This window comes from Mytilus californianus, unplaced genomic scaffold (genome assembly GCF_021869535.1).
Source record: "Mytilus californianus isolate M0D057914Y unplaced genomic scaffold, xbMytCali1.0.p SCAF_2, whole genome shotgun sequence".
Taxonomy (NCBI): domain Eukaryota; kingdom Metazoa; phylum Mollusca; class Bivalvia; order Mytilida; family Mytilidae; genus Mytilus; species Mytilus californianus.
The window spans coordinates 119,881,208-119,899,842 of NW_026262668.1; the positions used below are offsets into that span (position 1 = coordinate 119,881,208).

The 18,635-nt window shown below is 33.1% G+C and overlaps 2 protein-coding genes across 11 annotated transcripts in view; both read right to left on the bottom strand.

Moving 5' to 3' along the window:
• The window catches only part of LOC127728718 (metallophosphoesterase MPPED2-like), a 154,221-nt gene extending 148,025 nt beyond the window's left edge, over positions 1 to 6,196 (bottom strand). Inside the window, exon 1 of the mRNA XM_052236365.1 lies at positions 6,121 to 6,196. Coding sequence (XP_052092325.1) covers positions 6,121 to 6,175 — 55 coding nt within the window. The 5' untranslated portion in view covers positions 6,176 to 6,196. The remainder of the gene's footprint in view (positions 1 to 6,120) is intronic.
• LOC127728714 (metallophosphoesterase MPPED2-like) overlaps positions 1 to 18,635 on the bottom strand; it is an 89,434-nt gene that overhangs the window by 34,273 nt on the left and 36,526 nt on the right. The window contains exons 7-8 of one of the 10 annotated variants that reach the window (XR_007994322.1): positions 11,937 to 14,613; positions 11,292 to 11,882 (exon numbers count right to left, since the gene is read on the bottom strand). The exons of 2 other annotated variants lie outside the window; for them this stretch is intronic. The gene's annotated coding sequence lies outside the window, so the exon portion shown is untranslated. Of the gene's footprint in view, positions 1 to 11,291; positions 11,883 to 11,909; positions 14,614 to 18,635 lie in introns of those variants that run through there. 7 more of the 10 variants (XR_007994319.1, XR_007994320.1, XR_007994321.1 and 4 more) reach the window with 7 other exon arrangements.

Consider the following 18,635-nt stretch of genomic DNA (forward strand, 5'->3'; position numbering starts at 1 on the left):
CCACGAAATTTCTTTAATATCAATAAAACTAATCTAACACTTGGTACATATGGGGTGAATATCAACAATAAAAATATACAATTAGTGCTAGATAAAACTTCCTGTATAGGTCCAAGAACAGCATCTAAGGAAAAATTAAATAATTTTGATGTTCATTGTACGAAGAAGTGAAAATTTGTAGTAAATTAAATACCAAATAATCAAAGCTGGTATATAGACAAGATCCATGTTTTAAAACATTTAATAACAAAAAAGCATTACAAATAGTATCAACAGGTCAAATTAAAAAGAAAGTACGATTTGAGAGTACTCGCAGTTACTGACTAGTTACTGCTAGTTAAAAGCCAAAACAATTAATAATAAAAAAATCACATTAAGAAAAAAATGAACGACTTCAACCTATTATGTGTTCCTCTCCTAGCTACAAAATGTATCCAAAATCATATAAAACACTGTCAAACATCCAATCATACTATCCACACTGATCTGTCCACACTTGTTCATTCAACAAAATATGCTTTATTTAGAGTTATTTTAAAAAAAGATAAATATGATTCACTGACAACTATCCCTCTTACCACAACCACTTACAGAGTGATAAAGTAACATCCTCTGTCATATTTATTTTTAAAGTGGTAATTGATTCAAGTGTAAATGAAGTGTACTCAAATGGGCTTTGTATTTTGAAATGTGTAACACTATAAATGACAGTTGCTTTACATTTTGCATTTCGAAGAAACTATAAGATACTAAAAGTGTAATCAAATCCCAAACGGACGAAAAACAGACAAAGCCTTTGCCAAAAGAATAAGGAAAAAGAGAAGTAGTTAGTCAACAAAACTCATTGACGAGTTACATTTAACCTACTAAATGTCAGTGATCAACACACAGGTTGTCAGTTCATGCTCGACCTTCCAGTTATAAATAATTTTCAGTGATCAATTATTTACCAAGAAAGAAGGATGTGGTTGTATTTATTATTGTACTTATAAATATATTATATCCATATAAGGGCACGGATATTTTGTAACGGTCAACCAAGCTATACAGACGACCTTTAAATTTGGGAGTGAGGACATCTTACCGCTAGTTCAGCATCTTCTTTGAAGGCATGAACAAAGTATTAAGAAAATACTAACAGGAAAGCACAATCTCTGAACCGTGTTATCAATTAAGAGAAAATAATTTGTATATGCAAATTCTGTTGGCATAGAAGATGCGCATAATGCGAAAAATGAAGATTCTATTCTATCATCAAGTTGAGTTATGTTCCAGCGCTCATCCCCATTATCTGTAGGCCAAGTAACCATATATTTACAAAATTTTAGCCAACTTACAATTCATCTTGTTTCCTTGAAAAGTAACTGTAAGGTTTTTATAATAACCAGTAAATTGAACTTCTGTTATCAATTTTTTTACAGGCTCTTCAGTGATTGGTTTTAATTTTTCAAATCTTGTTTATAATAAAGCATTGTGCATGTATATTAACACGCATATATTTTAAATGTCTATTTATTTTTTAAAACTCTGACGTAAGTTATTTTTGAACGTGTGTAAACTTGTTAACTTCCCTGTGTAACCATTACAATGTATTGGATCAATGTAAAACATAACGAGTGTACTACATCAGGAACATACAGACATAAAAGTGGGAATTACTAAAAAAGATGTATGCTCGATACCAAATGGAACATACCATGAAAGATCTCAATATAAAAATTAGAGGATGTGGTATGATTGTCAATGAGATAACTATCTACCATGCAGTCCCAATTGACGTAGATGTCAGCAAATATCGATCACCGTAATAACAATTTTTAATGAGGAAACTGGAACCTTATTTTCTTACAAGATTAACTGATATTTATATTGGAACATCACTGACGAGACATTAATTGTCGAAATGCACATCTGGTGCAGTAAAAGTGGTCTTGTTAATGGTATTTATACTACAACTGGGTCGATACGATGATGGTTGACTTTAAGTCCCTTACGAGCGTATCGCCAGCCCAGTTGTCAGTAGACTGAAAATACGGATTATTTATATTTTGATGTTTTAAAATTTCAAAGTAGTTTTAGATTAAGAGATGAATCTACCTCATGCATAACTCTCATTACTGATCAGAGTTTGGAGTTCTTTTTTTTGTCAGCTCTTAATATAAACAAGAAGATATGGTATGCGAGCCAATGAGACAACTCTCCATCCAAGTCACAATGTATAAGAGGTAAGCAATTATAGGTCAAAGTAAGGCCTTCAACACGGAGCCTTGGCTCACACCTTACAGCAAGCTATAAAGGGCCCCAAAATGACTAGTGTAAAACAATTCAAACAGGAAAACCAACGTTCTATATAAACAAGAAGATGTTGTATGAGTGCCAATGAGACAACTCTCCATCCAAGTCACAATGTATAAGAGGTAAGCAATTATAGGTCAAAGTATGCCGGGCCTTCAACACGGAGCCTTGGCTCACACCGAACAGCAAGCTATAAAGGGCCCCTAAATGACTAGTGTAAAACAATTCAAGCAGGAAAACCAACGGTCTAATCTATTTAAATCAAAGCACTGTAAGCGCTGTAGGCAGTTAACCAAAAACCAAGGCAAACGTAATTATGAAAACTGTGGGAGTCTTGCTTCAATTTTTTTTTAAGATTTGAAAAAAGAAACATTAAACATTTGTATATTGTACATTGTTTATTTAATGAAATGATTACTAAGGCAAATTAATTAATATTTTATCAAGGTTTTCAAAAGCAACGCATATATATATCATTCAGTATTAGTGGTAAAAGTTGACGAAGAATGAGTTTGTAATAGTTTGAACGGATTTGCTTCCCTGGAAGGAACACCGAATTTGGGTTCTTCAGTGCAAAAATTATGAAAAACAAATCAGACAAATGTTTACTACTACAGGGATCAAAGGTGAGGTCTGACTGACCTGCCCATAGTAAATGTAAATTACCCCCACCTTCACCCCAAGTCCATGATGTCACTCCATACCAAGTTTGGAATAAAATGACAGGTGATTATAAAACAGTTGGTCTAACATTCTTGGGCTTTACACTTCTTGAAAGATTCATATGTTTTCTTTAAAAATGAGCCATAAATGAAATAATTCAAAAAATATTTTAAGTAAATCCAATCAACCTAGACTCATTTTTAGCATCAATAAAATTTTATAATGAACAAGAAATAATTGTAACAGGATGCTGTGACTAAGTTTCCCTAACAAAGCTACCATAATTCGTCATTCCCATGGTCGCCTGGCATTGGACAGTTCACATTGGTTTGGTCTAGTAAAGTGATATGCATACAAATGTATGTAACGCCTAGGAGATTGACCCTGTTTGTCATTCAAATCTTTTTGAAATGACGAACAGGAATAAATAGGGTTTAGGAGTGGGCATCTCGACCGTTTACAAGTTCTCAAACAGGAGGGGGTGTGGTGACCCCCAGGGATTCCCCCCTTTATTTCCTTTCATTTGTTATACTGTTCCATACATGAATATATATAGTTTAGGGGTGGGGATCTTAACCGTCCTGTTTGTCATTCAAATCTTTTAGAAATGACGAACAGGAATAAATAGGGTTTAGGAGTGGGTATCTCGACCGTTTACAAGTTCCCAAACAGGAGGGGATGTGGTGACCCCCAGGGACTCCCCCTATATTTCATTTGATTTGTTATATTGTCCCATACATGAATATATATGGTTTAGGAGTGGGGATCTTAACCGTTTCCAAAGTTCTCAAACAGGAGGGGTGGAGTGACTCACGGGACTCCCCCTATATTTCATTTGATTTGTTATACTGTCTCTTCCATGAATATATATGGTTTAGGGGTAGGGATCTCGACTGTTTACAAGTTATCAAACAGAAGGGGGTGGGGTGACAACGGGTACTCCCCCAAATTATTTTCATTTTTATTGTTTTATTATCCCATACAAGAATATATATGGTTTAGCTATAGGGGTGGGAATCACAATTCACCCTATATTTTATTTGATTTATTTTATTGTCCTGTTCTCATTAATGAAGACCGTGTGTGTCTATCACTTACTGTTTTCGAGTAATAGTCATTTGAAAATTTAAAAAAAATCCCATATGGTTCTACAGTAAACCCCATCCCTTCTTTAGGCCCCTCAAAATACCCCTAAATAAGGCACAAACGAAAATTGATGGCTTACATTTTATGAAACCTAAGTAAATCTGACAAGCGGTCCGAGTTGTCTTGTTAGATGGGCCGAGTAGACTCCGTCCGACTTGTCTCCGGGACGAGTTGTTCCGCATTTCTTAAAACATCGACCAGTACGTCAATTTCCGTAAAAATAACATCAGAATCAAACGAACTTACGTTTCGTGTACGACTAATACCTGCAAACTTTCACGATTTAGGCGTGAACTACATGATATTGATCCGCTGTCCTGATTTCACGATCGTGTTCGTGAAAATAGATAGCCCCAAAACACGATACTTTGAAAATTACACGCAAAATATTTTTGTTTTCCCAAGGGAGGCAACTCGTGTTTAACAAATCTAATCCAATCAAAAGTCAGTGGTTACGCATTCACCAGTTGATTAATGGTACTATAGTAAACAATCAAAGAATAGAAGTTTTTTAAGTATTTAGAGTTGTTTTTTTTGGGCTTGGGTGTTAGAATTATTAAAATCGGAATTACTAATGACGAGCTATCACTTGCAAAACTTGTTATATTGGTATATATGTAACGGAAACCAGTCTAGTAGTGCATTCTCCGAGAGTGCATTACTTGACAAGGTCATTTATGTAAAAAACGGAGTAATATAAAAGAATGAAATTCAAATGTGATTACACAATTTATTAACACTCATCTCAAACAAAAAGAATTTCATGATTAACAATAATTACCTTTCTATCATCAGAATCCTCAAAATTTAAAAGTTACGTTAATTTCGTCTTCTAATTTGAAATTGCCGCCAACTTATTAATAGACTACTGACGTATTTAATACGTATCGACGACAAACAATATCCCTACGACTTTTGCCATTTGGGAAATGTAAACGACTTGTCTTTAGAGATTTTCGGCGATTAAATATTTCATACAATTGTTCTTTGACATCTTAGCCAAAAGTACAGTGGAAAATAAACTACATAAGGATTTCTATTGAGCACTACTTCCTATGTGCAACTTCAAAAATTTTGGGTTGTTCGACGATCATTTAAGGTTTTTCTGGTCATATTTTTTGTATTCCAGAATTGATAGTATGAAAAAGTGCCCAATTAGTTATTAATAACATACTAAGCCAGATAGATAATAACAACAGCACTTTTTCACTATTCAGTGGGAAGAACACAAATCTAGGGTGCTAGCATATGGCAGCTTAACTGCCAAAAAACGAGAATGAGAAACACTTATGAACTACACCAATAAACGACAACCACTGAACAACTGGCTCCTGGCTCTTGTTTGTACATGTATTATGTTTTGGCTTCGGGCATCCATGAAAGGCATTTGATGTCGAAATGCGCTTCTGGTGCAGAAGAATTGGTACCATTAATGTTATTGTACATTATAATTGTAGTCCTTTCAAGAATACGTTGTTGATGGTAGATTTTTGATATTTTGTCAAATTTATTCATAATTTGTATAGACGCGGATTATTTAGAAATTGAAAAGTTACTTTTCTGTGGTTGAAGACCGCATGTTGACCTCTATATGTCTTTAAATTGTTTCTTGTGTTTCTGGGTTTCTTTCTCGTTGACGCACACCTTGTTATTCATATATCATTTATGATCAATCACAAAATCGCACAAATTTACCTGGTTTTATTTTCAGATTACCATCCAGAACGATACGAAAAAGCTAACCAAAAAAGGGCATAATGAAGCTAGCCAAATGGCATACACAATCAACTCCGGGGTATATTGTCTATTTCACTTATACTTCTATCTTATTACCAGCTGTCCCGTAAAAGAATATAGAAACTGTCATTAAAATGGTAATTTTAACGTATAATTCTTCAATGGACACCATTTATGATTATCATATATTTTTACTGACAGTTTATTTGATGGAGAAAAAAACCCAGAAAATTCAAAGTGAACTACATATCATGCTCTTAAGAATTAAACTTATCCTACCTTTGTCTTCATCTTTTGTTTTAGATGAAAATAAATCCGAACAACAGTGAAACATAGTAATTTAAGTATGAAATAAAAAAAAGATAACCAAAATTTAATTATGAAAATAGACAATATAAGTGTTACTTACCTGTGGTTTGAAAGATAAGTGCATTTAACTATTACTTCCTTACGGGTTATCAGTGAAATGAAAATTTTAACTCATCTAAAAAATTAAGTCTTATTATATTACCAATGCATAGTTTCAATTATTCAAGACCATGTGCTTTAAAAGCCTTTAACTGTTGTGATATTGCTTTTTATGCAGATGCAAGGGGTACGATTCATTTAGTATCTGTTACTACTGTACATCGTTAACATAGCAACATTACTCAATAAAATCATTTTTAATTGGATTTCCATTTTCCCATTTTTTTAAACAAACAAATTATTTTTAGGAATACAACGACAAAAATCCTTCAACATCAAATAACATTTAATGCTCATAAAAAGAAAGACATTTTTTTCCACTGGACACAAAGCAAGCAACAAACAATCCATGTACAAACTTGATCTGGGTTTTGTGGTAATAAGCATTGTGTATAAGTTCCATAACATTTGGTTGAGGCAACCTAAAGTTAGAAAAACGGAAACCAATTTTGGGACGTTCGTACAGACGGAAAAGGGTAAAACTTAATGCCCCCTCCTCTACGGCGGGGGCATAAAAAACCTTTTTAGGAAGATTGAAACTTTTAACTCCAATTCTTTCTTATGGTATCACCACAGAAATCAGGATATTATAAAAGCCATTTTAGCCACTACATCTTGATACACTGAAATATGGTCCAAAATAATTCCCATGTATATGTCAATATGCATAAATGAACTGTGAAAAATTTGTGTTATATCTTTAGAGTTGTTATACTCAAGTATGTATGGCAATTGACTTGTAAGTATGGTCATTGTTCTTAATTTAATTAAGTGCAATGAATGACATCTATGATGAAAAAAAAAAAAAAATCAAAGGTGGAGTTTAAATCAGAAACTCCTCCAATGTCATATCCTTCTCAACTGGTTTACCTACAAAACTTTCGATCACATCTATGATCAAGTTTCAGTTAAATTGTAATGAGATTACTTCTTGTCTATTTCAATTTACAGCTATAATAAATCACATTTTAAATGACTCCTGACTTTCATAATCATTTGCTTGTAATTACCACTTATTACACAACTCAGTAAGTATGACATATATATATTTAAAGATCAATGACAGTGAGGTCAAGGTCAGATGAATCCTGTCAGACAGACATGTAAACCTTACAATTATTCCATACACCAAATATAGTTGACCTATTGCTTATGGCAATTGAAAAACAGATCAAAACACAAAAACATAACTTTGACGAATGAACCATGAAAATGAAGTCAAGGTCAGATGATACCTGCCAGACAGACATTTACACCTTACAATAATTTCATACACCAACTTTAATTGACATATTGCTTATAGTACTTGATAAAAAGGACCAAAACACAAAAAACTTAACATTTACCAATTAACCATGAAAATGAGGTCAAGGTCAGATGAAACCTGCCAGACTGACATGTACACCTTACAATCATTCCATACACAAAATATAGTTTATCTATTGCTTATAGTATTTGAAAAACATACAAAAACACAAAAACTTGGGTCAGGTCAGATTAAACCTGACAGATTGACATGTTCCCTTAAAATAATTCCAAATACCACATAACGTTGACCTTCTGCTTATAGTATCTGAGAAACAGACCTAATCATGTAAATTTAACCTTGATCACTGATCCATGAAATGATGTCGAGGTCAGGTGAACCATGTCTGACGGACATGTAGATTGTTGCAGGGAACCGAAATATTGTTATCCTTTTACTCATGATAAGTAAGAAATCCACATGACAAAAAAACTATAATTTTTTTTCAAGCAGTCGATAAACAATGAAAATGAGGTCAAGGACAATGGACATATGATAGACAGAAACTTCGTATAGAAGGTATCTGCATACAAGGTATAAAGCATCCAGGTCTTCTACCTTCTGAAATATAAAGCTTTATACAAATAGTTTACGCTGCCCCTGCTGCCGCCAGATAGTAATTCCTATGTCTCGCATACTGCAACTTTTGGTTGCAGGGGAGACAATAAAATGGAAAAAATTTTCGTATTAGTTATTATACTCTTAATTTCTCAATTGTAGTTAAGATCAATATTAAATGTTTTAGTCCAAAATTGAAGACTTTGTAAACCATTAATAATGGTAAGATATGAACTTTCAACTTTAAATGATAAAAAATATGCATGCAAGTCATTACTTGGACGTTCATTTATTAAAAGTTTAATTTCAGATTTAAGGAAAATTGGAATTCCCTCATTTTAAGAGGAATCTTTATTTGATAATTTCCTCTTTTTGACAAAAATATAAACTTAAAATAATGTACTGACTTTGATAGATATTAAACTCATTTTATCTACAGTAACGGAAAAATTGTGGATCTTTCTCTACAATGTCAAAAATGCATCTAGTTTTGTAACATAATCAGTTTTTGCACCACTATACTTCATGGACGACAAAATTAAGGTATGAAATTATGAAAACAAGCATTCCAATCTTTCCATCAGTGATTACAATCACATTGATTTATAGTTGAGATCTAATACTAAACACTGGATAACAAATTAATTTAAAATGCTCCGCTTGACACAACATTCAATTTTGATATAGCTCTGAATTTGGATTGGTATTTAATATTTGACACAGCATAGGTTTCTGACACAGAATAAATGTGGTCTTAGAAATTAAAATTTGAAATTCAACATTTGCCCATTATGGTCCAATATCTATAATCTAAATACATGGTTAGATTCAGCATATCGAAGAATCCCAAGAATTTAATTTTTGATGAAATCAAACAGTTTAATTTTGGACCCTTTGGACCTCAATGGGCCCAAAATTTTAAATAAATTGCTTCGCCGAGCGCAGCTGGATCGACCGCACAGGTCCAACCCTGAACAGTTGGGGCAAAAATGGACGCAATTTTCGCGCTTGATACAGGTCTGAATTTGGATTGTTATTTAATATTTGACACATAAAAGGTTTCTGACACAGAATAACTGTTGTCAAAGAACTTAGAATTGGTTATATGATTTGAATTTATATTCAATTTTTCGCTTTTGTGCAATACACTATGCTGTTGCGTATTACCCCCCCCCCCCCCCCCCCCCCCCCCCACACACACACTTTTTTTTTGCAAAAAAAATAATATTTGAAGAATTTTTCTTTTTAATTTTGAAATCTGAAATGAGAAAAAATTGACCTCCCACAATTTCTTTTTACCCCCCCCCTCCCCCTACCCTTTTCCCCAAAAAAATTCTTTCCCTCACGATATGGTCATCTTCTCAATTCAAATTTCCAATGGAGTTTGCAACCATGATTACCCATTAAAATTTACCATAGTGCTAACTTAATCTATTTTATAATAGAATTTAAAATATGGTGTCAAATCTTTGATATGGATTTCTTTTGTAAAAAAAAAAGATGCAACATTTGCAGATATTTTTACTGGTCTTCCTTTATAAATATGCATTTCTTTAAACATAATTTAAAAGCAGTGTAAGGGAGGTAATCAAAACGTATTTTGAATTACCTCCCTTACACTGCTTTAAATTATGTTTTGTACTCAAGTATTTTTCCATTAACCAGGACACTCTTGTTTTTCCCCCCTTTTTTGCCCCTAATTCCTAAACGGTTTGAGCCATAACCCCCCAAAGCAAATCCTAACCATCCCTTTGGGGTATGGAAACTTGTGGTATAATTTCAGAGAGATCCATACACCGTTCCACAAGTTATTGTCTTGAAACTAGAAAAATGCTTATTTTTTTGCCCCTTATTCCTTTACTGTTGGTACCATAACCCCCAAAATCAATCCCAACCTTCCTTTTGTGGTATTGAACCTTATCGTAAAATTTCATAGAGATCCATTCACTTAAACTAAAGTTATTGTGCGAAAACCAATGTGTCTTCGGACGACGACGACGACAATGACGCCAACGTCATACCAATATACGACCGCAAAAATTTTGTGCAGTCGTATAAAAACAGCTAGATTCAGCATAAATCAAAGAACCCCATATATTCAATTTTTGGTGAAATCAAACAAAGTTTTACTTTGGACCCCAATTCGGAAACTTGTAAAAAGGGCCCAAAATCAAAAATCTAAATACATGTTTAGATACAGCATATAAGATAACCCAAAGAAATCAATTCTTGTTAAAATCAAACTAAGCTTAATTTTGGACCCTTTGAACCATAATGGGGACCAATTTGAAAACCGGGCCCAAAATCACAAATCTAAATACAAGGTTAGATTCAGCAAACCAAAGAACCCCAATAATTCAATTTTTGGTGAAACCTCATTGTGGACCAATTTAAAAACGGACCCAGAATCTTAATACACGGTTAGATTCAGCATATTAAAGAACCCCAAAAATTCAAGACTTTGAATTAAACCCCATTGAAATTGTTCAAGAAATAAGCAATTTATACAAAGTATTAGAAAAGTATTGTTTTTGGCCCCTTTTTCCTAAACAGTTAGGGCCATAACCCCCAAAATCAACCCAAACATACCTTTTTTGGTATGTAGCCTTGTGATACAATTTCATAGAGATCCATAGACATATACTCAATTTATTGTCAGGAAATAAGAGAATCCTTGTTTTTTGGACCCTTTTTGACCCCTAATTCCTAAATGGTTTGGGCCTAAATCAATACCTACCATTCTTTTGAGGTATGGAACCTTCTGGTACAATTTCATAGAGATCCATACACTTATACACAAGTTATTGTCCTGAAACAAGAAAAATATCTGTTTTTGGCCCCTTTTTGGCCACTAATTCTTAAACAGTTTGGACAATAACTCCCAAAATCAATCTCAACCTCCCTTTCGTGGTATGGAACCTTGCGGTACAATTTCATAGAGATCCATACACTTATACTCAAGTTATTGTCTTGTAACCAAATGTCTTCGGATGACGACAACGACATACCATTATACGACTGCAAATATTTTGCAGTTGTATAAAAAGGGCTCCAAATGCAGAATGCTCTCCGTTTCAGGTTTTTTTGCTCATTCATTGCCTGCAATGAAGAAACAAGATGCAATTTTACATTTATTAAGAATTTAATATCACAGAAAAGATAACGAAAGACATGGTACACTGCTATACAAATACAGTTAATGGTCATGATTTAATACAGCAGACGCTGATTCTGACTTCGTAAAGCCTCAGTTATAATTGAACATAATTTTAAATCATAAATTCCAATACAATTATGCCTTTGTGTCCTGTACATTTCCAGTATCGGTACAATCAAATAAAAAGCTCTGCCAATCAATAAGTGCAGACATATAACATATATTTTTAATAACATATGCTATTGATATACAGAAATTTGTGTATAAGTTTTATAATATTTGGTCAAGGCAAACTAAAGTTAGAGAACGGAAACAAAAAATTCAGCAATTTTTATGTTTATAAAGGGGCATAACTCATGAACGGTAAAAGTGACGCCACCCAATTTCGAAACTTGATCTGTGTTTTGTGGTAATAAGCATTGTGTATAAGTTTTATAACATTTGGTTTGAGGCAAACTAAAGTTAGAGAACAGAAACCAATTTCAGGACGTACAGAAACATAATATAGGAACAGAAATAAGTAAATAACAAGAATATGTGTCCATATGATACCTTGGCCCACACCCACTATCACGATACCTTGCCCCACACCCACTATCACGATACCTTGCCCCACACCCACTATTACATGTGTATATTTAGTGAACCACAAAATATCAGTCAAAACTCTATTTTTGAATACATATCTAAGTGTTAACATCATAATTAACTAGTGTATTAAGTTTTTTAAGTTGATTTGACCACATTTTCATGATAAACCTCTTAAACCAAATTTCAACCTGAAATTGGACAATTGAAGAGATGGAGTTATAGACACACAGACCAGGACATATAATGCCTCCTTCCCCCTATCATTGTAGTCTGAACATAAAAATAGCAATAAATTGTATACATTGCAAGCACAGAACAGTTCTTTTTTACAACCAACAATAAAGAAGATTATAGATCATTTAACCTTTGGATAACTATAGACCAATCTATTAAATGTTGCAATTAGTTTCACATTAGTACCATTTTCTGGATAATCAACAGGAAAGTCATACATACTAACAGGATGTTTATTGGAACTAAACAAGACAGATTATAAACTCTATGGCTTATTGTGCTTATTTTTTCTTGGACCTTGAAAACTACAAATTAAAAAAAAAAAACAATAAGAAATGAAATTTATCAAAACTGTGGTTGTAAGTCTTGTCTCTTAATAAATGTTAATATTTACAAAATGATCAGGGTGGCGCGGCAAACAAAAAATAGTCACAACTAAAAATGTCTGAATTGAGTTACGATAACAAATCATGCTTTTATTTTTATATCATATAATATATCTAGCTTAAGTTATTTCAATTTTATTTTAGGTAATAAAACAAAACAACAAAGGGCAACATAAAGTTCAGAATTTTGGAACCTAAGCTATTAACACACAATTCTTTTCAGCTTAGAAACTAAATTGCAACCTCAACATATGAAGGTCAAGTAAGCAAACTGAAAAACCACTACTAAAATGGAAAAAAAGAAAAAAACTTTGTATCACAAATATTTCAATATTGTCCCCTTTGAATATTTTTAGTTCATAAACTCTAATAGTTACAGCACTGTTCATAACAGACTGCATGTATCAATTTTCATAATCATAAAAATTACCAAAACTTATACCTGCAGCCATTGAAAAACCTCAATATTGCATTTATTGTGTGACAACAATTTTTTTGGCGACATTTTTGCGAAAGAGATTATTGTCTGTGCACAATGGCAATAGTTTTTTTGATAACAACAGAAAATAATTACCACAATAGCATAATTACAATCTATAAGATCAAATTCATTCTTTAACTTTTTTCACATCAAAAGATTAAAGTAATCAGACTCATTGAGAAACCATTTAACATCAAATGAATGGATAAGGAAAAGAAACCTCAAAGTTTTCTCTTATTGTTCCTACAAACTATGATTTTACTTATTAAATGAAGTCTAGTTCATTACCAACCAGCTTAACTTTTTAGCATGCTGCTGCTGTCTGACAATTTAGACATTTTATCATATTTTGGAACAAAGAAAACTATATTTTTGCTTCCTAAACTTGAATGTCATGTTTTTTAAAGTTCTTTTCAACAGTTGTATTTCAAATATGTAGAAAAATAAGGGTTTCAATAATAAAAATCATTTTTGCATTTGTTAAGATCATTGAAATCAGAAGTTATTCAAGCAACAGTTTTATAATGAAAGACCAACAATTGCTTTGTATAATTCTACAGGAGGGAAGAGTTGCTGTAAAAATTTATTTCAGAACTTTGCTGAGCAGACTTTTTGTTCAAAATGAAACCTGCAAAATTACATAATACAATATTAGAAAAAATGCATTAAAATTAAATAACTCTTGTAAATTTGTGCAGTTCATTGGACTACAATTCAAATTAATATAACATAAGTAGACACAGTAATAAGGCAGAGGTGTATATTTATTGTTGAGAGCAAGTTTTAGTATCCTCTTAGTCCTGTTTCTATGAAAGCTCTTATAAAAGTCTTGTATAAATATGAGCTTTCATCATGACCATAAAATATTCATAGGGTATTGCTTTCAAGAATTAAAACTGTGATTCTTTAATACTGGAAATATAATCAAGGCTGATAACAGTGCAGAAAAACTTAAGTATATTATCCTCCCCAAAGGTGCTTCAAATTGGTATGCATATGCAATTATCAAAATGTTTCCATATAGATGTGTCATAGAAATAGGACCATTTTAGTGGTTTAAATTGTGAATTACTGCTTTTTTTACTATTTTAAAAATGTATATCTGACTATTCGGTCATCCTTTTAAAGGACCAAAGTATATTATTGACAACAAAAAGTATAAACTTTAAAACCAAATTCACGTTTTGCACTGTTAATAAAAATAAAAGTTTCATTTTTTTCTCTGTAGAAAAAGAATTTAATGTTCTCCCTTTTAATAGCATATCTATTTGATTTTCCTTTTAATCTTGTCTCCATAAGTTTACCAATAACTGTTCTGCAAATAACATAACTAGGTTGAACTAAGCACAAAGTTTTACAGGTTCCTCTTCATCCTCTCTAAATTCCACTAAATCATCATCTGAAACTGTCTCTGTTTTTCTGTTATCTTGTGTGCCATACTGTGTAACAGTCAAATCTATTACTTCCTGTTTAGAATGACCTTCAGGAATGGGAAAGTCAAATACTATTGGTGGATTGTCAGGTCTATAACGTAATGTACAAGTGGAGGCATTGATGTATGTGGTATATCCGTCTGAGGTTACACCATATCCTTTAACAAAAAGAGGAATAACTCTATTTATACAAAATAAAACTTAGCTTCTTCATTTTCAAGATCCATTTATTTCATGTGTTAAAATAACACAATTCACATAAAAAATCAAAGACTCAAAAAAAGACCTAAAATTACTAAATCAAGAAATAAACCTTTTCAGTATAAAAATAAGAAGATGTGGTATGATTGCCAATGAGACAAATCTTGACCAGAGACCAAATGACATAGAAGTTAACAACTTTGGGTCACTGTATCGCCCTCAACAATGAAAGTCTTGTCAAGACTTTATCATTTTGATATTTACTTTTGTTGAAGGACATAATTGTATTATCATACTGACTTTTAAGAGTCTTTTTGCTGTACATTACTTTCTATGTCTAAATCAGAACTGTGACCAAATCTTGCTGCTTCTGCCAATTTGTTTATAAGACTACAATTTGTTATTTCTTGGTTGAGCAAAAGTATGCTAAATTCTAAAGGGCTATATTTACTACATGCATATTCCCATACTGTTCTTTTGACTATGCACAGTTTGTCATGGCACTGACATGATTTGTAATATATTTTTTAAAAATGTCCTGTTGATAGAAAATTAAGAATTTACTAAGAATCTCAGGTTCCAGCTCCTCTGGCAAAATTGACCTTAGCTGAATTTGGCTAACCTTCTTAGGTCCCTTTTGGTCATCTAGCTCCTAATTTCTATATGTTTATACATCCCGAGCTTTCAAATGTATGAGTTTGAGAGGTCCTGATGAAGGACAATCATATTATAGTCTTCATGAAAGTACAGCAAGATGATCTTTATAGGATAGAAAATGTCATCCAGTATAATTGACATACTAAATATAGTGGTTATGTACAAGAAAGGAATACACTAAAAAACAAGTTTATTTCACAAAAAATGCAAAAACATTATATCCCATGGAATATTAGTGAACAGAACTCCCTTTTCAATTCCAACAAGACATTGTATGTAAGACTCAGATCGACTTTTAATTTTTGGCTTCTCTGATCGAGTCCTTTTTATGGATTTGCCTCAATGACGCATAACTTTATTAAATGACCGATGTATACAGGTTGTAATATCAATTTTGAAATTTAAGAGATTATATAACTAGAGGCTCTCAAGAGCCTGTGTCGCTCACCTGATTCTACTTTGGTTTTCGAAATCATATAAAAATAGATTAAAATCATAACAGATACCCTTATAATGATTGAGGCCAAATTTGGTTTAATATTGGTCGCGTAATTTAATAAAAAAAAATCCTGGTGGCCATCTTGAACAGTAAATTGGCAACAAAGTAGCAACACTTCATCAGCACCTCATAAGGAACATTTATGCCATGTTTGGTTTCATTCCATTCAGTACACCTCTAGAAGAAGCATTTGTATGTATTTCCCATAGGGTCTTATGTTAAACTAAGTCCCCTGCTGGCGGCCATTTTGGATGATGTTTCGGTTACAAAGTAACAACACTTGGTCAGCACCTCATTAGGAACATAATGCTATGTTTGGTTTCATTTTATTCAGTGGTTCTCTAGAAGTAAACATTTGTATGTATTTCCCATAGGGTCCTATGTTAAACTTACTACCCTTGCTGGCAGCCATCTTGGATGACAAATCAGCTACAAAGTAACAACACTTGGTCAGCACCTCAAAAGAAACATTCATACCATGTTTGGTTTCAATCAATTAAGCGGTTTTCTAGAAGAAGACTTTTGTATGTATTTCACATATAGGGTCCGTTGTTAAATTTAGTTCCCCACTGGCAGCCATTTTGGAGGATTGATTGGCTACAAAGTAATAACACTTGGTCAGCACCTCATTAGGAACACACATGTCATGTTTGATTTCATTCCATTCAGTGGTTCTCTAAAAGAAAACATTTGTATGTATTTCCCATAGGGTCCTATGTTAAACTAAGTTCCCCCTTGGCAGCCATCTTGGTTGATGGATTTGCTACAAAGTAACAAAACTTGGTCAACACCTCATAAGGAACATTCATGCAATGTTTAGTTTCATTCCATTCAGAGGTTCTCTAAAAGAAGACATTTGTATGTATTGTCTATAGGATCCTATCTTAAACAAAGTCCCCCGCTGGGGGCCATCTTGGATGATGGATAGGCTTCAAAGTAACAACACTTGTTCAGCACCTCATAAGGAACATTCATGCCATGTTTGGTTTCATTCCATTCAGTGGTTCTCTAAAAAAAGACATTTGTATGTATTGTCCATAGGGTCCTATGTTAAACGAAGTCCTCGCTGGCGGCCATCTTGGATGATGGATCGGCTTCAAAGTAACAACACTAGGTCAGCACCTCATAAGGAATATTCATGCCATGTTTGGTTTCATTCCATTCAGTGGTTCTCTAAAAGAAAACATTTGTATGTATTGTCAATAGGGTCCTATGTTAAACGCAGTCCCCCGCTGGCGGCCATCTTTGATGATGGATTGGCTTCAAAATATCATCACTAGGTCAGCACCTCATAAGGAACATTCATGCCATGTTTGGTTTCATTCCATTCAGTGGTTCTCTAAAAGAAGACATTTGTATGTATTTCCCATAGGGTCCTATGTTAAACTAAGTCCCCACTGGCGGCCATCTTGGATGATGGATCGGCTTCAAAGTAACAACACTTGGTCAGCACCTCATAAGGAACATTCAGTGGTTCTCTACAAGAAGTTCAAAATGTAAAAAGTTAATGACGACGACGGCTGCCAAGTGATGACAAAAGCTCACTTAGCCCTTTGGGCAAGGTGAGCTAAAAATAAGCCGGTAGATGTGGTATGACTGCCAATGGGAAAACTATCCACTAGAATTCAAATGAGGTGGATGTAAGCAATTATAAGGCAACCGTACAGATTTCAACAATGATAAAAACCCATACCGTAAAGTCAGCTACATGTATAAAAGGCCAATACATGAAAAATGTAAACAATTCAAACTAGAAAACTAACGGTCTTATTTATAACAAAACAATTCCGAAAAACAAATATGACAAACATAAACCAACAACAACACTGGACTACAGGCACATAAAGAATATGGCGGGGTTAAACATGTTTGTGAGCGCTTAACCCTCCCATAACCTGGAACAGTGGTGTAACAGCACAGCATAAAAACATAATGCCAATTTCTTTTGTATATGTTTCACTCCAGGAGTAAAACTCAGAAATTTGTTGAAAAATATCTTACAGAGTCCGAATTATAATACTCTCAAAACAGTTGGCTGTACTTCTTTATTTTGTCCATTGTTGAAGACTGAATGTTGCCCTCTATATGTTGTTTGGTTTTCTTTGTCATTGGGTTGTTTTCTCATTGACATATATATACTCACATGGCATTTATCAATATATATATGAATATGAATGACAATCCACAACGTAGATTGATTGGATTAGTTTCTATCAAGATAAATATTGATGTCAGTTGTTTTCTTGTTGTCATTTATTGATGTTTGTCCTTTTATTTTGCTTTAGTTGATTCTTTGGGAAGAGATGTAACTGACTGTGTTGTTACTTCTCATATGTCTACTAAGTCATTACGATTTGTAATTGTATAAAGACAATAAGTTACTTAAAACAGCTTTACATAAAGACAAAACGATACAGATGATATAAATACAGATCAATCTAATAACAATAATGCTGCGTCAGATAGAAATCGACCTTATACAAATGAATATTAATACATCTGTTACCTATTTCGGGTTGAAAAAATATCTATGGAAAGTCTGTAACTCCTTGAAAATTGGGTTGTTATAAAAAATACAAACAGACCAAAATTCATCTTTTATTTCGTATTTGAATGTTCCAAAATCAATCAAAGTCTTATACATCTACATGTATATGTGCAGTAATTTATTATTTATTGATATTGGACATCGATTAGAGTAACTACAATTGATCAGACGTCGTTTTGACAATACCTGACGTCACATATGCATTGGACATCGATTAGAGGATCAAAATATTGGACACCAATTTGAGAATGTGACGTCAGATTTAGACGTCGATT